Consider the following 18,951-nt stretch of genomic DNA (forward strand, 5'->3'; position numbering starts at 1 on the left):
TCCGATGCAGATGGTAAAACTGGATTAAAAAAGTGCAAATAGCATCTTATCTGATCACCTAGTGGTATAAAATATTATAGAAACGCTCAGCTGATGGGGTTGTGATTGTCACAGCTCCTATAGAGGCATGTATGGGTTTCTGCCGGACCGGAAGAGATACGATGCAATAAATGAGGAATACGGTGGGGCAGAGTCCACACGGCCCAAGGTTCAAAGATACAAGAACACACAAAAGTGAAGCCTGAATGCGGTTTATGTCAACACGTTTCAAGGTCTTCAAAGCCCTTCATCGGGACCGAGGTGCAATGATAATGTTATTGTGGTTTGTTCCTGAAGAAGGGTTGAAGACCTTAAACCGCATTCGTGCTCCACCTTTGTGCGTTCTCGTATCTTTGAACCTTGGGCAGCGCGGACTCTGACCCGTCGTATTCCTCATGTATTGCATCAGGTAAGAACAGGCTCCAGCTATTAGTGTTGGGCGGAAGATCAGGGTCGTACTAATTCACACCAACTCTACAGACTGACAAATAAAGCTGCCATGACTTCCAGAGCCAGACACAGGTTACCGAATATTAACCTAACAGAGGCTGACACTTGGCCGTTTAAGTGCAAATATCTGAAACTCAGGATTGTAAACCATGAACACAAAGTTCTAAAGATGAAAACCTGAGTCGTCAGGATGCTCAGACGAGCCGAACTCTGGTGTCACGTGTACACTACCCACCAGCAGCTTCGTCCTCCGTTTCTCTCCCCCAAACCCGGGGACTCTGTTCTTCTTTCTATTGGCTTGGGCCAACGATCAGCGTTTTATTCTTAACAAACATCTGTATTTCCCATTAAAAAGTTTAAACATTTCACATTCTTAAAACAAACAAAAAAATAATAATGTGAGTGCAAATCCGTAATTAAATAGGAATAACCATAAAATCTGGAGCAGGTTCTGTCGTTTGTACAGCTGTCCAATCCGGTGCTGGATTACAGGTAGAGATGGCAAAGACATCAGCCGCTCTTCCTTCTCCAGCACATCGGAGGATCTTCATGATCAGTAAGAAGCGACATACAGGACAAAGTAACTCATATCGGCTCCATATCCCGACAGTAGCCGCCATGGGCGATGATGACCCCCTCCATCCCTGGTACGAGGTAGGCCGGGTGCAGCCAGGAATTTCTACGCTCTGTCCCTCGTGACTGCTGGCCACCAGAGGTTCATACGAGGACGCTGGACACCGGGACCCTGGTGGATCCTCCACGTTTTGGAACCACGATTCTGTCTTCAATCCCCTCCACCTCAGATACAATTCCTGGAAGGGAAGACGGTATCAATGAAAACTCTGTGAATATTAATACATTATTTACATAAAAACTGAGTTCTGACTACTCCACTCACACCCAGAGCTGCGTTCATAATTCTGCTGCTTCTCTGCAAATTTTCCAGGACCTGAACAGAGTGTAGTAACTATCTATAGTAAGGTCTACAGCATTGAGGGAGATGTAGTGAATTATGGGGCCTCCCAGTGCGGTGATGGGCAGTACCCACTGACGGAGGGTGATGGAGCTCTGCATCCGCGCAAAATAAGGAAAGCAAAGTAGTCGCTAAGACAGGTGTGACCTACATGCCATGTATAAACTAGGCGAGGAGACCAACTGCACTGGCCTGGATATACACACAACGCACCTTCTGATACCATTTCCGCCTGTTTCCGATCCTTCTCAATGAAGAGGGCAGACGCCAAGAAGAAACCTCCTCCCAGGGCGCCCACGAACGTACACATCATGAGGGCATATTCCAGGCTGCGGAGCTTAAAGTAGGTCTCCGACTGCTCTTTGCTGATACGGTCGGATATCTGAGGATGATAGGTAACGACACGCTGAGTATTATACTCTACATGTAAGCGGTGCCATTGATGCACTGCAGCCTACTGAATTAACATGGCCGCGCTGGTGGGGACCTCCGCACCGTGACCTGTCCCCACCAGTCTCGCTCCTGGCTTATAAAATCAAACTTCCTTTCCGTAAAATCCATCATTACGACTCACCACGCCGATGAGGTAGGGGCTCCCGGCATCGCCCAGCAGGTGGGACACCATTATCTGCAAGGCCTCCGCTGTGGAGCGTCTCGTGGGGATCACAACATACTATAAAAAAAAAAAAAAAAAGAGGAAAAGTTGGGATAAACATAATTCCAGTGATGATGGGGGTTTTCCTTTACGAAGGATGATGGATCACTCACCAGCACCATGTCGGCCACTATGGCCCAATTTAAGGACAGCAAGGTCTCCCCTATGAAAATGAAAACCTGCGGAGGAAGAGATAAAACACTGAGCAGTGGCCGGCAGCACCGGAGATGATCTGTAGTCGGCCCACAGGCTACTTACATAAGTGGCCACGAGACTGGTGTCAGCGAAAACCAAAGACAGGTAGAGGAAAGGTGCGGAGCAGAGCATGCCACAAGCGCACACGATTGGGTCCGCACGGGGGTTTACTTTACGGTATCGTTTACTGATCTCCACTCCGGCTCCAACTCCCAAGATGCCGGTGACCACTGTGACCAGACCGAAGATCAAGCTGCACGGAGAGAGGTCAGAAAGATCAGTGCGGAAGCCCTCCGAGAAACGAGAAGACGGCAGGGCCAACGGGGACTGACCACACTGCAGTCCACCCATACAGACACTGGTTAGATTTGATCACGAAAGTCTACACCCCCCCCCCGCAGGATCAACGTGTACATCTGCCTCCAACCTCACATAGGTTTGCTTTGGAGAGAGGGGATCTGTACATTTCCCTCACCCTCCCGGAGGATCAATGGCTCCTGATACGTACAGGATAAATATTTCCACCTTATCACCTCAGTACGGAGCAGATACCACCAAGGAACATCAGAGAACGACTCCTGCAGAGCGGTCCCAGCCATTACGGTAATGGCAAATACAGGCGAGGATGCATTTACCTGTCGTCGTAGTTATCCTGATGTGGCTCCGTCTTGTACAGAACCTTTCGCGCGCGCATCAGGAACGTCGGAGCCCAGAGGGCGAGAGCCCCAGTTACGAAGGCCACAGTCGTGAAGCCTAAAGTAATGAGCATGAAGCTCCGGCTACAGAGAGAGAGACACCAAGGTGTAAATGACAATGGGGTAACAGAACGGAGCCGGCGACAACCTGCACTGCACGAGAAATGCCTGGCGACAACCTCTGTGACGCGGGTAATACCTACTTCTTCAGCAGCGCCTTCACATCCGCCAACCAGGGGGTCGTGCTCAGGGGTTGGTCGCTTTTCCTCTCTACGGCTCCTCTGGGCGGCTCCTTTACAAAGAATATGAGCAGCAGGACGGCGATGAAGCCCAGCCCCGGGGTGACCTGTCACAGAGAGGAGCCGACATTGCAGAGTCTGTGGGATCACTCATCCTCCCCCAAGTACCATCATTGTGGTGAATCCCGCCAGCCTCTCGCTCACCCGTAAAGCCCAGTGCCAGTTCCTATTGGCGGCGATCGCCACCTTGGATCCCGCGATGTATCCGAGGCCGCTGTAATAGGCAGAGAATCAATACATTGTACCAAACCCTCAGCTATACGAGTGATGAAGTCTTATTCTGGATACTAACCAGCCGACTGGAATGGCGAAGTAGAAGACGGACAACATGCGGGTGCGCTGGTCGGCCACAAACAGATCAGCGATGATGGTGGGGGCGATGGTGGAGTAACTCGCCTCTCCGACTCCAACCAGTCCTCGTGTGAGCAGGAAAAGGTGAAAGTGCTGGAGAAGAGGACCAAGAAAACAAATATAGCAGATTATAAAGGTGCAATAAAGGTGCAATATGATGGGATTATAAAAAATAAAAACACATTTGGGATCAGAGTCCATAACGGTCTGATCTATCGAAACAGAAAACTACTTAACTCCATAAAGGACTAAGGTTAATGGAGCCGAGCTGCAGTACCGCATACGAGCTGCGGTCAGGAGTGGAGCTGCCTCTGGGTCTGGGAGAAAGCAGCCTTGTTTTTCTATACTGGAACAGGACCCTCATAATTACCTAGAAGGGCTGATCCACCACTTCAGGACCACCGAATTTTGCCTTTCAGAGGCAGGAAATAAAAAAGAGACGACCAACCACCACCCGGGGAGGGAGCGGCGACAACGACCACCACACTGGGAGGGAGCGGCGACAACAACAACCACCAACCCCCAGGGAGGGAGCGGCGACAACAACAACCACCAACCCCCAGGGAGGGAGCGGCGACAACAACAACAACAACCACCACCACCACCCGGGGAGGGAGCGGCGACAACAACAACCACCAACCCCCAGGGAGAGAGCGGCGACAACAACAACCACCACAACCACCACCACCACCCGGGGAGGGAGCGGCGACAACAACCACCACCACCACCACCACCACCCGGGGAGGGAGCGGCGACAACAACCACCACCACCACCACCACCCGGGGAGGGAGCGGCGACAACAACAACCACCACAACCACCACCTGGGGAGGGAGCGGCGACAACAACCACCACCACCACCACCACCACCCGGGGAGGGAGCGGCGACAACAACCACCACCACCACCACCCGGGGAGGGAGCGGCGACAACAACCACCAACCCCCAGGGAGGGAGCGGCGACAACAACAACAACAACCACCACCACCACCCGGGGAGGGAGCGGCGACAACAACAACCACCAACCCCCAGGGAGGGAGCGGCGACAACAACCACCACAACCACCACCACCACCACCCGGGGAGGGAGCGGCGACAACAACCACCACCACCACCACCACCACCCGGGGAGGGAGCGGCGACAACAACCACCACCACCACCACCACCCGGGGAGGGAGCGGCGACAACAACAACCACCACCACCACCCGGGGAGGGAGCGGCGACAACAACAACCACCAACCCCCAGGGAGGGAGCGGCGACAACAACAACCACCACAACCACCACCACCACCCGGGGAGGGAGCGGCGACAACAACCACCACCACCACCACCACCACCCGGGGAGGGAGCGGCGACAACAACAACCACCACCACCACCCGGGGAGGGAGCGGCGACAACAATATCCACCACCACCACCACCCGGGGAGGGAGCGGCGACAACAACCACCACCACCCGGGGAGGGAGCGGCGACAACAACCACCACCACCACCCGGGGAGGGAGCGGCGACAACAACCACCACCACCACCCGGGGAGGGAGCGGCGACAACAACAACCACCACAACCACTGTTGTGAATTTGGATTCTGGGCTCCCCCGGTGGCTACTGGTGGAATTGAACTGGTGTCTTCATCTTCTCTGTTCACCTGTTCCCATCAAGATGTGGGAGTCGCTATATAACCTTGCTGTTCTGTTAGTTGCTTGCCGGTCAACAATGTTATCAGAAGCCTCTCTGTGCTTGTTCCTGCTCCTAGACAACTACTAGATAAGTTGGACTCTTGTCCATGTTTGTTTTTGCATTTTTGTTCCAGTTCACAGCTGTAGTTTCGTTACTGTGTCTGGAAAGCTCTTGTGAACAGGAATTGCCACTCTGGTGTTATGAGTTAATGCCAGAGTTTTAAAGTAATTTCTGGATGGTGTTTTGATAGGGTTTTCAGCTGACCATGAAAGTGTCCTTTCTGTCTTCTGCTATGTAGTAAGTGGACCTCAAATTTGCTAAACCTATTTTCATACTACGTTTGTTATTTCATCTTTACTCACCGCCAATACATGTGGGGGGCCTCTGTCTCCTTTCGGGGTATTTCTCTAGAGGTGAGCTAGGACTAATATTTTCCTCTGCTAGCTTTATTTAGTCCTCCGGCTGGTGCTGGGCATCTAGAATCAACGTAGGCATGCTACCCGGCCACTGCTAGTTGTGCGTTAGGTTTAGTTCATGGTCAGCTCAGTTTCCATCTTCCAAGAGCTAGTTCCTATATATGCTGATGCTATGTTCTCTTGCCATTGAGATCATGACAGTTTGACCGGCCCACAAAGTGTTAATTGTTTGGGCTGAAGCAGGAGATAGAGAAGTGTTTAAGGGAAATTTTTTATTTTTTTTTTTTTTCCCTTCAGAGTTTTGCTGCCTAGCCCTTAATTGCTGTCTAGCTGCTTCTTACCTCCTCTTAACCCTTGAATGGCTCTGTGTCCACCTGTTTGTAATGGATCTTCAGAGTGTAACTGCAGGTTTGAATAATCTCGCCACGAAGGTACAAAAATTGCAAGATTTTGTTTGTCATGCACCTGTATCTGAGCCGAGAATTCCTTTGCCGGAATTTTTCTCGGGGAATAGATCCGGGTTTCAGAATTTTCGAAATAATTGCAAATTATTTTTGTCCCTGAAATCTCGCTCTGCCGGAGACCCTGCACAGCAGGTCAGGATTGTGATTTCCTTGCTCCGGGGCGACCCTCAAGACTGGGCTTTTTCATTGACACCAGGGGATCCTGCGTTGCTCAATGTGGATGCGTTTTTTCTGGCCTTGGGGTTGCTTTATGACGAACCTCATTTGGAGCTTCAGGCAGAAAAAACTTTGATGTCCCTATCTCAGGGGCAAGATGAAGCGGAAATTTACTGCCAAAGATTCCGTAAATGGTCTGTGCTTACTCAGTGGAATGAGTGCGCCCTGGCGGCGACTTTCAGAGAGGGTCTCTCTGATGCCATTAAGGATGTTATGGTGGGGTTCCCTGTGCCTGCGGGTCTGAATGAGTCCATGACAATGGCTATTCAGATCGATAGGCGTCTGCGGGAGCGCAAACCAGTGCACCATCTGGCGGTTTCCACTGAGAGGTCGCCAGAGAGTATGCAGTGTGATAGAATTCTGTCCCGAAGCGAGCGGCAGAATTTTAGACGGAAAAATGGGTTGTGTTTCTATTGTGGTGATTCTACTCATGTTATATCAGCATGCTCTAAGCGCACTAAAAAGCTTGGTAAATCTGTTTCCATTTGCACCTTACCGTCTAAGTTTATTCTATCTGTGACCCTGATTTGCTCTTTGTCATCTATTACCACGGACGCCTATGTCGACTCTGGCGCCGCTTTGAGTCTTATGGATTGGTCCTTTGCCAAACGCTGTGGGTATGATTTAGAGCCTTTGGAGACTTCTATTCCTCTGAAGGGGATTGACTCCACCCCATTGGCTAATAATAAACCACAATACTGGACACAAGTAACTATGCGTATTAATCCGGATCACCAGGAGATTATTCGCTTTCTGGTGCTATATAATCTACATGATGATTTGGTGCTAGGATTGCCTTGGCTGCAATCTCACAACCCAGTCCTCGACTGGAGAGCTATGTCTGTGTTGAGCTGGGGATGTAAGGGGGCTCATGGGGATGTACCTGTGGTTTCCATTTCATCATCTATTCCCTCTGAAATTCCTGAGTTCCTGTCTGACTATCGTGACGTCTTTGAAGAATCCAAGCTTGGTTCGTTACCTCCGCACCGAGAGTGCGATTGTGCCATAGATTTAATCCCGGGTAGTAAATACCCAAAGGGTCGTTTATTTAATCTGTCTGTGCCTGAACATACTGCTATGCGAGAATATATAAAGGAGTCCTTGGAAAAGGGACATATTCGTCCATCGTCATCTCCCTTAGGAGCCGGTTTTTTCTTTGTGTCAAAAAAAGACGGCTCTTTGAGACCATGTATTGATTATCGGCTTTTGAATAAAATCACTGTTAAATATCAATACCCATTGCCGTTGCTGACTGATTTGTTTGCTCGCATAAAGGGGGCCAAGTGGTTCTCTAAGATTGACCTTCGTGGGGCGTATAATTTGGTGCGAATCAGGCAGGGGGATGAGTGGAAAACCGCATTTAATACGCCCGAGGGCCACTTTGAGTATTTAGTGATGCCTTTTGGTCTTTCAAATGCTCCGTCAGTTTTCCAGTCCTTTATGCATGATATTTTTCGCGATTATTTGGATAAATTTATGATTGTGTATCTGGATGATATTCTGATTTTTTCGGATGACTGGGACTCTCATGTCCAGCAAGTCAGGAGGGTTTTTCAGGTTTTGCGGTCTAATTCTTTGTGTGTGAAGGGTTCTAAGTGTGTTTTTGGGGTACAGAGGATTTCCTTTTTGGGATATATTTTTTCCCCCTCTTCCATTGAAATGGATCCTGTCAAGGTTCAAGCCATTTGTGATTGGACGCAGCCCTCTTCTCTTAAGAGTCTTCAGAAATTTTTGGGCTTTGCTAACTTTTATCGTCGATTTATTGCTGGTTTTTCGGATATTGCTAAGCCATTGACCAATTTGACTAAGAAGGGTGCTGATGTTGCTGATTGGTCCCCTGATGCTGTGGAGGCCTTTCGGGAGCTTAAGCGCCGTTTTTCCTCTGCCCCTGTGTTGCGTCAGCCTGATGTTGCTCTACCTTTTCAGGTTGAGGTCGACGCTTCTGAGATCGGAGCTGGGGCAGTGTTGTCGCAGAAAAGTTCTGACTGCTCCGTGATGAGGCCTTGTGCCTTCTTTTCCCGTAAATTTTCGCCCGCTGAGCGGAATTATGATGTTGGGAATCGGGAGCTTTTGGCCATGAAGTGGGCTTTTGAGGAGTGGCGCCATTGGCTTGAGGGAGCCAGACATCAGGTGGTGGTATTGACTGACCACAAAAATTTGATTTATCTTGAGACCGCCAGGCGCCTGAATCCTAGACAGGCGCGCTGGTCATTATTTTTCTCTCGGTTTAATTTTGTGGTGTCATACCTACCGGGTTCTAAGAATGTTAAGGCGGATGCCCTTTCTAGGAGTTTTGAGCCTGACTCGCCTGGTAACTCTGAGCCCACAGGTATCCTTAAGGAGGGAGTTATCTTGTCAGCCGTTTCTCCAGACCTGCGGCGGGCCTTGCAGGAGTTTCAGGCGGATAGACCGGATCGTTGTCCGCCTGATAGGTTGTTTGTTCCTGATGATTGGACCAGCAGAGTCATCTCTGAGGTTCATTCTTCTGCGTTGGCAGGTCATCCTGGCATTTTTGGTACCAGGGATTTGGTGGCTAGGTCCTTCTGGTGGCCTTCCCTGTCACGAGATGTGCGAGGCTTTGTGCAGTCTTGTGACGTTTGTGCTCGGGCCAAGCCTTGTTGTTCTCGGGCTAGTGGATTATTGTTGCCCTTGCCTATTCCTAAGAGGCCTTGGACGCACATCTCGATGGATTTTATTTCAGATCTGCCGGTTTCTCAGAAGATGTCTGTCATCTGGGTGGTGTGTGACCGTTTTTCTAAGATGGTCCATTTGGTTCCTCTGCCCAAGTTGCCTTCTTCTTCCGAGTTGGTTCCTCTGTTTTTTCAAAATGTTGTTCGTTTGCATGGTATTCCTGAGAATATCGTTTCTGACAGAGGGACCCAATTCGTGTCTAGATTTTGGCGGGCATTCTGTGCTAGGATGGGCATAGATTTATCTTTTTCGTCCGCTTTCCATCCTCAGACGAATGGCCAGACCGAGCGGATTAATCAGACCCTGGAGACATATCTGAGGTGTTTTGTGTCTGCTGACCAGGATGATTGGGTTGCTTTTTTGCCATTGGCGGAGTTCGCTCTCAATAATCGGGCCAGCTCTGCCACTTTGGTGTCCCCGTTTTTCTGTAATTCGGGGTTTCATCCTCGATTTTCCTCTGGTCAGGTGGAATCTTCGGATTGTCCTGGAGTGGATGCTGTGGTGGAGAGATTGCATCAGATCTGGGGGCAGGTGGTGGACAATTTGAGGTTGTCCCAGGAGAAGACTCAGCTTTTTGCCAACCGCCACCGTCGTGTTGGTCCTCGGCTTTGTGTTGGGGATTTGGTGTGGTTGTCTTCTCGTTTTGTCCCTATGAGGGTTTCTTCTCCTAAGTTTAAGCCTCGGTTTATCGGCCCGTATAAGATATTGGAGATTCTTAACCCTGTTTCCTTCCGTTTGGACCTCCCTGCATCCTTTTCTATTCATAACGTTTTTCATCGGTCATTATTGCGCAGGTATGAGGTACCGGTTGTGCCTTCCGTTGAGCCTCCTGCTCCGGTGTTGGTTGAGGGTGAGTTGGAGTACGTTGTGGAGAAAATCTTAGACTCTCGTGTTTCCAGACGGAGACTCCAGTATCTGGTCAAGTGGAAGGGATACGGCCAGGAGGATAATTCTTGGGTTAATGCATCTGATGTTCATGCCTCTGATCTGGTTCGTGCCTTTCATAGGGCCCATCCTGATCGCCCTGGTGGTTCTGTTGAGGGTTCGGTGCCCCCTCCTTGAGGGGGGGGTACTGTTGTGAATTTGGATTCTGGGCTCCCCCGGTGGCTACTGGTGGAATTGAACTGGTGTCTTCATCTTCTCTGTTCACCTGTTCCCATCAAGATGTGGGAGTCGCTATATAACCTTGCTGTTCTGTTAGTTGCTTGCCGGTCAACAATGTTATCAGAAGCCTCTCTGTGCTTGTTCCTGCTCCTAGACAACTACTAGATAAGTTGGACTCTTGTCCATGTTTGTTTTTGCATTTTTGTTCCAGTTCACAGCTGTAGTTTCGTTACTGTGTCTGGAAAGCTCTTGTGAACAGGAATTGCCACTCTGGTGTTATGAGTTAATGCCAGAGTTTTAAAGTAATTTCTGGATGGTGTTTTGATAGGGTTTTCAGCTGACCATGAAAGTGTCCTTTCTGTCTTCTGCTATGTAGTAAGTGGACCTCAAATTTGCTAAACCTATTTTCATACTACGTTTGTTATTTCATCTTTACTCACCGCCAATACATGTGGGGGGCCTCTGTCTCCTTTCGGGGTATTTCTCTAGAGGTGAGCTAGGACTAATATTTTCCTCTGCTAGCTTTATTTAGTCCTCCGGCTGGTGCTGGGCATCTAGAATCAACGTAGGCATGCTACCCGGCCACTGCTAGTTGTGCGTTAGGTTTAGTTCATGGTCAGCTCAGTTTCCATCTTCCAAGAGCTAGTTCCTATATATGCTGATGCTATGTTCTCTTGCCATTGAGATCATGACACACCACCCGGGGAGGGAGCGGCGACAACAACAACCACCACAACCACCACCACCACCCGGGGAGGGAGCGGCGACAACAACCACCACCACCACCACCTGGGGAGGGAGCGGCGACAACAACCACCACCACCACCACCACCCGGGGAGGGAGCGGCGACAACAACAATCTGGGACGTTACCTTATTGGGTATGAAGGAGCTGAGGAATGTAATGATTGTCCAGAAAGAGATTCCTATGCAAATAATAAACTTCCTGTTGAATCGATCGCCGAGGAATCCGAAGACTGGAGCCAGCACCATGTAGCTGCAGATAAATACTGAAGGGGGAGAGTGGAAGGGTCAGACTCCATGCATCGAGAGTGTAAATTATATTATCATCCCCCTACTGACTATATCTACTGGTCATGGATTACTCCACCTCCTGGAACATAAGCTCCTTATTTGCTCTTCCTGTCACAAATTTTACGTTGACTGTAAACCATCAACAAGCAGGCTACCCGCTGACAGATCTCGTAATAAACGTGATGTGACGCTGCCACTTACCAGTCTGTATCAGTCCGGAGGAGCCGTCCTTGAGGTGGAAGTCGTACTCTATGTCTGGGAGCACGCCTGACAAAAATAAACGAAAAAAAAACTCATCATCAGCTCAGCCGAGGCTGGAGAGTCAGCGTGATTCCTGCTATCGCCTACAGGGGGCATAAAGATCAGCAAACGCCATCACACAGAGACCCTATAACCCAGTGTTCCCCAACTCCGGTCCTCAAGAGCCACCAACAGGTCTTGTTTTCAGGATTTCCTTAGTATTGCACAGGTGATAATTGCATCACCTGGACAGGCAAGCATTCAATCACCTGTGTAATACTAAGGAAATCCTGACAACATGACCTGTTGGTGGCTCTTGAGTACCAGAGTTGGGGAACACTGCTATAACCCAATGAAAACCCTGCTGAATCCACCGTGATCTGCTGTAATCTGGGGGATTCGGCACTGACCCCCTCCCACTGAGGACAAATTCAGCTTTAGTTTCTCCCCTTCTTCAGAGAGCCATAAAAACAACTGACATAATTGTATATCCTTGAACCCCTGTCCCATAATGGTCTCCCCCGTCCCCACCTACCGGCCACAGTGAAGCGATCCATGTAGTTTAGCAGGTTGATGTAGAAGAGAATCCCCACGATGGTGACGGAGCGCCTGTAGGAGATCCCCGTCAGGGAGTGCACATCGCGGGTGTCGGGGTTGTCATCGCCATCCTCACCCAGGACACGTGGAGGGGGCGCGGTGATGTTCACCTCGTCCACGTCATCTGCCTGAGTCAGGAACGGGGTGGTGTCAGCGTGGTCATGAGGGGTCATCATCTTGTCGGCCCCTGGACTGGAAACACTGGACACAAAGTAACAAAGTCGTTATCGTGAAAGGAAAACACGAACATTGCGCTTTAAAGTGCCCCCAAACTACAACCGGGGGAGGGATCACAACACCGGCATCAATTGTCAGTCACATCGCCCCCGTCATCATCAGCAGTCAGTCACTTCGTCCCAGTCATTGTCAGTCACATCTCCCCCGTCAGTCACATCTCCCCTGTCATCGTCAGTCACATCTCCCCCGTCATCATCAATCGTCAGTCACATCGTCCCGTCATCATCAGTCACATCGCCCCAGTCAGTCACATCGCCCCCTTCATCAATCGTCAGTCACATCTCCCCTCATCGTCAGTCACTTCGCCCGTCATCGTCAGTCACATCTCCCCCGTCATCATCAATCGTCAGTCACATCGTCCCGTCATCGTCAGTCACATCGCCCCAGTCAGTCACATCGCCCCAGTCAGTCACATCGCCCCCTTCATCAATCGTCAGTCACATCGCCCCCGTTATCATCAGCAGTCAGTTACTTCGCCCCAGTCATCGTCAGTCACATCTCCCCAGTCAGTCACATCGACCCCGTCATCGTCAGTCACATCGTCCCCGTCATCATCAATAGTCAGTCACATCGCCCCCGACATCAGTCACATCACCCCTGTCATCAATCGTCAATCACATCGCCTCGTCAATCGTCAGTCATATCTCCCCCACCATCAATCATCAGTCACATCACCCCCGACATCATCAATAGTCAGTCACATCGCCCCGTCATCGTCAATCACAATCGCCTCATCAATCGTCAAGTCACATCGCCCCCGACATCATCAATAATCAGTCACATCGTCCCTGTCATCATCAGTCACATCTCCCCCTTCATCATCAGTCACATCTCCCCCTTCATCATCAGTCACATCTCCCCCTTCATCATCAGTCACATCTCCCCCTTCATCATCAGTCACATCTCCCCCTTCATCATCAGTCACATCTCCCCCTTCATCATCAGTCACATCTCCCCCTTCATCATCAGTCACATCTCCCCCTTCATCATCAGTCACATCTCCCCCTTCATCATCAGTCACATCGCCCCCTTCATCATCAGTCACATCGCCCCCTTCATCATCAGTCACATCTCCCCCTTCATCAATAGTCAGTCACATCGCCCCCGTCATCAATAGTCAGTCACATTATTATTTATATAGCACTATTAATTCCATGGTGCTGTACATGAGAAAGGGGTTACATACAGGGTTATAGATATCGTTTACAGTAAACAGGTTTACAGTGATGGACTGGTACAGAGGGGAGAAGACCCTGGCCTTGCGGACTTCCATTCTGTGGGATATAAACGTACGCCCCCTCTACAGCCCCCTATATACACGTACGCCCCCTATATACACGTACGTCCCCTCTACAGCCCCCTATATACACGTACGCCCCCTCTACAGCCCCCTATATACACCTACGTCCCCTCTACAGCCCCTATATACATCATCGCCCCCTCTACAGCCCCCTATATACACGTACGCCACCTCTACAGCCCTATATACACATATGCCCCTCTACATCCCCTATATACACGTACATCCCCTATATACACGTACATCCCCTATACACACGTACGTCCCCTCTACAGCCCCTATATACACGTACGTCACCTCTACAGCCCCTTATATACACATGCACCCCCTCTATACACGTATGTCCCCTCTACAGCCCCTTATATACACAAACACCCCCTATATACGCGTACGTCCCCTCTACAGCCCCCTATATACGCGTACGTCCCCTCTACAGCCCCCTATATACGCGTACGTCCCCTCTACAGCCCTTATATACGCGTACGTCCCCTCTACAGCCCTTTATATACACGTACGTCCCCTCTACAGCCCTTTATATACGCGTACGTCCCCTCTACAGCCCTTTATATACACGTACGTCCCCTCTACAGCCCTTTATATACACGTACGTCCCCTCTACAGCCCTTTATATACACGTACGTCCCCTCTACAGCCCTTTATATACACGTACGTCCCCTCTACAGCCCTTTATATACACGTACGTCCCCTCTACAGCCCTTTATATACACGTACGTCCCCTCTACAGCCCTTTATATACACGTACGTCCCCTCTACAGCCCTTTATATACACGTACGTCCCCTCTACAGCCCTTTATATACACGTACGTCCCCTCTACAGCCCTTTATATACACGTACGTCCCCTCTACAGCCCTTTATATACACGTACGTCCCCTCTACAGCCCTTTATATACACGTACGTCCCCTCTACAGCCCTTTATATACACGTACGTCCCCTCTACAGCCCTTTATATACACGTACGTCCCCTCTACAGCCCTTTATATACACGTACGTCCCCTCTACAGCCCTTTATATACACGTACGTCCCCTCTACAGCCCTTTATATACACGTACGTCCCCTCTACAGCCCTTTATATACACGTACGTCCCCTCTACAGCCCTTTATATACACGTACGTCCCCTCTACAGCCCTTTATATACACGTACGTCCCCTCTACAGCCCTTTATATACACGTACGTCCCCTCTACAGCCCTTTATATACACGTACGTCCCCTCTACAGCCCTTTATATACACGTACGTCCCCTCTACAGCCCTTTATATACACGTACGTCCCCTCTACAGCCCTTTATATACACGTACGTCCCCTCTACAGCCCTTTATATACACGTACGTCCCCTCTACAGCCCTTTATATACACGTACGTCCCCTCTACAGCCCTTTATATACACGTACGTCCCCTCTACAGCCCTTTATATACACGTACGTCCCCTCTACAGCCCTTTATATACACGTACGTCCCCTCTACAGCCCTTTATATACACGTACGTCCCCTCTACAGCCCTTTATATACACGTACGTCCCCTCTACAGCCCTTTATATACACGTACGTCCCCTCTACAGCCCTTTATATACACGTACGTCCCCTCTACAGCCCTTATATACACGTACGTCCCCTCTACAGCCCCTATACACACGTACGTCCCCTCTACAGCCCTTATATACACGTACGTCCCCTCTACAGCCCCCTATATACACGTACGTCCCCTCTACAGCCCCCTATATACAAGTACGTCCCCTCTACAGCCCCTATATTCTTCTTATTATTATTAATTTATATAGCACTATTAGTTCCATGGTGCTGTACATGAGAAAGTGGTTACATACAGGGTTATAGATATCGTTTACAGTAAAACGGTTTACCGTGATGGACTGGTACAGAGGGGAGAGGACCCTGTCCTTGCGGACTTACATTCTATGGGATATAAACGTACGCCCCCTCTACAGCCCCCTATATACACGTACGCCCCCTCTACAGCCCCCTATATACACACGTACGTCCCCTATACAGCCCCCTATATACACGTACGTCCCCTCTACAGCCCCCTATATACACGTACGGCCCCTCTACAGCCCCCTATATACACGTACGGCCCCTCTACAGCCCCCTATATACACGTACGGCCCCTCTACAGCCCCCTATATACACGTACGGCCCCTCTACAGCCCCCTATATACACGTACGGCCCCTCTACAGCCCTTATATACACGTACGGCCCCTCTACAGCCCCCTATATACACGTACGCCCCCTCTACAGCCCCTATATACACGTACGTCCCCTCTACAGCCCTTATATACAAGTACGTCCCCTCTACAGCCCTTATATACACATACGCCCCCTATATACACGTACGCCCCCTCTACAGCCCCCTATACACGTACGCCCCCTATATACACACGTACGCCCCCTCTACAGACCCTATATACACATGTACGCCCCCTCTACAGCCCCCTATATACACACGTACGCCCCCTCTACAGCCCCCTATATACACGTACGTCCCCTCTACAGCCCCCTATATACACGTACGTCCCCTCTACAGCCCCCTATATACACGTACGTCCCCTCTACAGCCCCCTATATACACGTACGTCCCCTCTACAGCCCCCTATATACACGTACGTCCCCTCTACAGCCCCCTATATACACGTACACCCCCTCTACAGCCCCCTATATACACGTACACCCCCTCTACAGCCCCCTATATACACGTACACCCCCTCTACAGCCCCCTATATACACGTACGTCCCCTCTACAGCCCCCTATATACACAAGAATGTCCCCTCTACAGCCCCCTATATACAAGAACGTCCCCTCTACAGCCCCCTATATACAAGAACGTCCCCTCTACAGCCCCCTATATACACGTACGCCCCCTCTACAGCCCCCTATATACACGTACGCCCCCTCTACAGCCCCCTATATACACGTACACCCCCTCTACAGCCCCCTATATACACGTACGCCCCCTCTACAGCCCCCTCTATACACGTACGTCCCCTCTACAGCCCCCTATATACACGTACGTCCCCTCTACAGCCCTTATATACACGTACGCCCCCTCTACAGCCCCCTATATACAAGAACGTCCCCTCTACAGCCCCCTATATACAAGAACGTCCCCTCTACAGCCCCCTATATACAAGTATGTCCCCTCTACAGCCCCCTATATTATTATTATTAATTTATATAGCACTATTAGTTCCATGGTGCTGTACATGAGAAAGGGGTTACATACAGGGTTATAGATATCGTTTACAGTAAACAGGTTTACAGTGATGGACTGGTACAGAGGGGAGAGGACCCTGTCCTTGCGGACTTACATTCTATGGGATATAAACGTACGTCCCCTCTACAGCCCCCTATATACACGTACGTCCCCTCTACAGCCCCCTATATACACGTACGTCCCCTCTACAGCCCCCTATATACACGTACGTCCCCTCTACAGCCCCCTATATACACGTACGTCCCCTCTACAGCCCCCTATATACACGTATGCCCCCTCTACAGCCCCCTATATACACGTACGTCCCCTCTACAGCCCCCTATATACACGTACGCCCCCTCTACAGCCCCTATACACACATGCGTCCCCTCTACAGCCCCTATACACACACATGCGTCCCCTCTACAGCCCCCTATATACACGTACATCCCCTCTACAGCCCCTATATACACGTACATCCCCTCTACAGCCCCTATATACACGTACATCCCCTCTACAGCCCCTATATACACGTACATCCCCTCTACAGCCCCTATATACATGTACATCCCCTCTACAGCCCCCTATATACACCTACGCCCCCTCTACAGCTCTTATATACACCTACGTCCCCTCTACAGCCCCTATATACACGTACGTCCCCTCTACAGCCCCCTATATACACGTACATCCCCTCTACAGCCCCCTATATACACGTACATCCCCTCTACAGCCCTTATATACACCTACGTCCACTCTACAGCCCCTATATACACGTACATCCCCTCTACAGCCCTTATATACACCTACGTCCACTCTACAGCCCCTTTATACACATATGTCCCCTCCACAGCCCCTATATACACGTATACAGCTCCTGTAGGTCCTATTCCCCTCCCCGTGTAATAGCAGTCTCCGGGGAGACGAGCAGCACTAGACACGGGAGCACTCACCGGCGCCGTCCTGCTCCGTCTGTTCCTTATCCTTTATGCATCGCCATAGTGCGGCTAACAAGTCATATGACCACAATTTCGATCACATGACTGAGACCGAGGCTACGTCTGACGTCACACGCCACTACAGAAGCCGGGGGGAGGAGTCACTATATGAGCACGTGATGCCGCAGCGATCCGGAACTAGTTGATATCTGTAATCCAATCAGCGACTTCAGTGATGGCCACGTGATTGTCCTAATCCCCGCCTCTCTGCTGGGTCCCTCCAGCGCAGGAGGCGGGGTCTGAGTGGTGACGTCAGTGGAGGGGCGGAGTCACATCTGACTGAAATTCAGAGTTTTGATTCTGGCGCCTCATACACAGACTAGAAGGCGACCAGCAGTCACACGAGCAGCAGCTGCAGCGCCCCCCACAGGCCGTGAGTGCGCCCCCCACAGAGAGGGGGAAGGCGAAATGTTCGAGTGAGCGAAAGTAGTAAAGTGAAAAATATATCAATGTTTCTAACGCCGTCACTCGGTGTTTTAGGCGGCACGTGCGCGTTATGCGGCGGCCTGAGACCAGTCGTTACTTGAGCAGTGGGGGCCGATAACTGCGCTCACAGTGTGTAGGGAGCAGCCGGGACAATGTAGCGCGGTCCTGCGCTGTCACGGGGCTCAGAGGACGGTGCACCTAAACACCCCCGGCTGCGCTCTGTGCCTCCTCCTCCAGGAACCCTCTGTGCCTCCTCCTCCAGGAGCCCTCTGTGCCTCTCCCTCCAGGAGCCCTCTGTGCCTCCTCCAGGAGCCCTCTGTGCCTCTCCCTCCAGGAGCCCCCTGTGCCTCTTCCTCCAGGAGCCCTCTGTGCCTCTCCCTCCAGGAGCCCCCTGTGCCTCTTCCTCCAGGAGCCCTCTGTGCCTCTCCCTCCAGGAGCCCTCTGTGCCTCTCCCTCCAGGAGCCCTCTGTGCCTCTCCCTCCAGGAGCCCTCTGTGCCTCTCCCTCCAGGAGCCCTCTGTGCCTCTCCCTCCAGGAGCCCCCGTGTCTCCCCCTCCAGGAGCCCTCTGTGCCTCCTCCTCCAGGAGCCCTCTGTGCCTCCTCCAGGAGCCCTCTGTGCCTCCTCCTCCAGGAGCCCTCTGTGCCTCCTCCTCCAGGAGACCTCTG

At 51.0% G+C, this 18,951-nt stretch overlaps 1 protein-coding gene across 1 annotated transcript; it reads right to left on the minus strand.

The window, feature by feature from the left end:
* Positions 1–719: 719 nt before the first annotated feature.
* On the minus strand, positions 720–18,509 carry SPNS1 (SPNS lysolipid transporter 1, lysophospholipid). The gene is made up of 13 exons (XM_077274081.1): positions 17,816–18,509; positions 12,034–12,296; positions 11,460–11,525; positions 11,097–11,233; positions 3,599–3,750; positions 3,451–3,520; positions 3,211–3,353; positions 2,948–3,091; positions 2,376–2,565; positions 2,231–2,296; positions 2,037–2,135; positions 1,676–1,844; positions 720–1,301 (listed from the first exon to the last, which is right to left on the minus strand). Exons 2-13 carry the CDS (start codon positions 12,269–12,271, stop codon positions 1,207–1,209), a joined length of 1,569 nt encoding a protein of 522 aa, XP_077130196.1. The 5' UTR covers positions 12,272–12,296; positions 17,816–18,509; the 3' UTR covers positions 720–1,206.
* Positions 18,510–18,951: the final 442 nt, after the last annotated feature.

The sequence above is a fragment of the Ranitomeya variabilis genome, chromosome 7, assembly GCF_051348905.1.
Source record: "Ranitomeya variabilis isolate aRanVar5 chromosome 7, aRanVar5.hap1, whole genome shotgun sequence".
In the NCBI taxonomy this organism is placed as follows: domain Eukaryota; kingdom Metazoa; phylum Chordata; class Amphibia; order Anura; family Dendrobatidae; genus Ranitomeya; species Ranitomeya variabilis.

Bases quoted from the DNA above. Each gene is read 5' to 3' on its own strand.
- SPNS1 (XM_077274081.1), bottom strand. From the start codon at position 12,271: ATGATGACCCCTCATGACCACGCTGACACCACCCCGTTCCTGACTCAG. The intron at 3,751-11,096 runs GTAACGTCCCAG...CCTCTTCTCCAG, and splicing joins GCTCCTTCATACCCAATAAG to CACTTTCACCTTTTCCTGCT. The intron at 2,297-2,375 runs GTAAGTAGCCTG...CTTCCTCCGCAG, and splicing joins CCAGTCTCGTGGCCACTTAT to GTTTTCATTTTCATAGGGGA.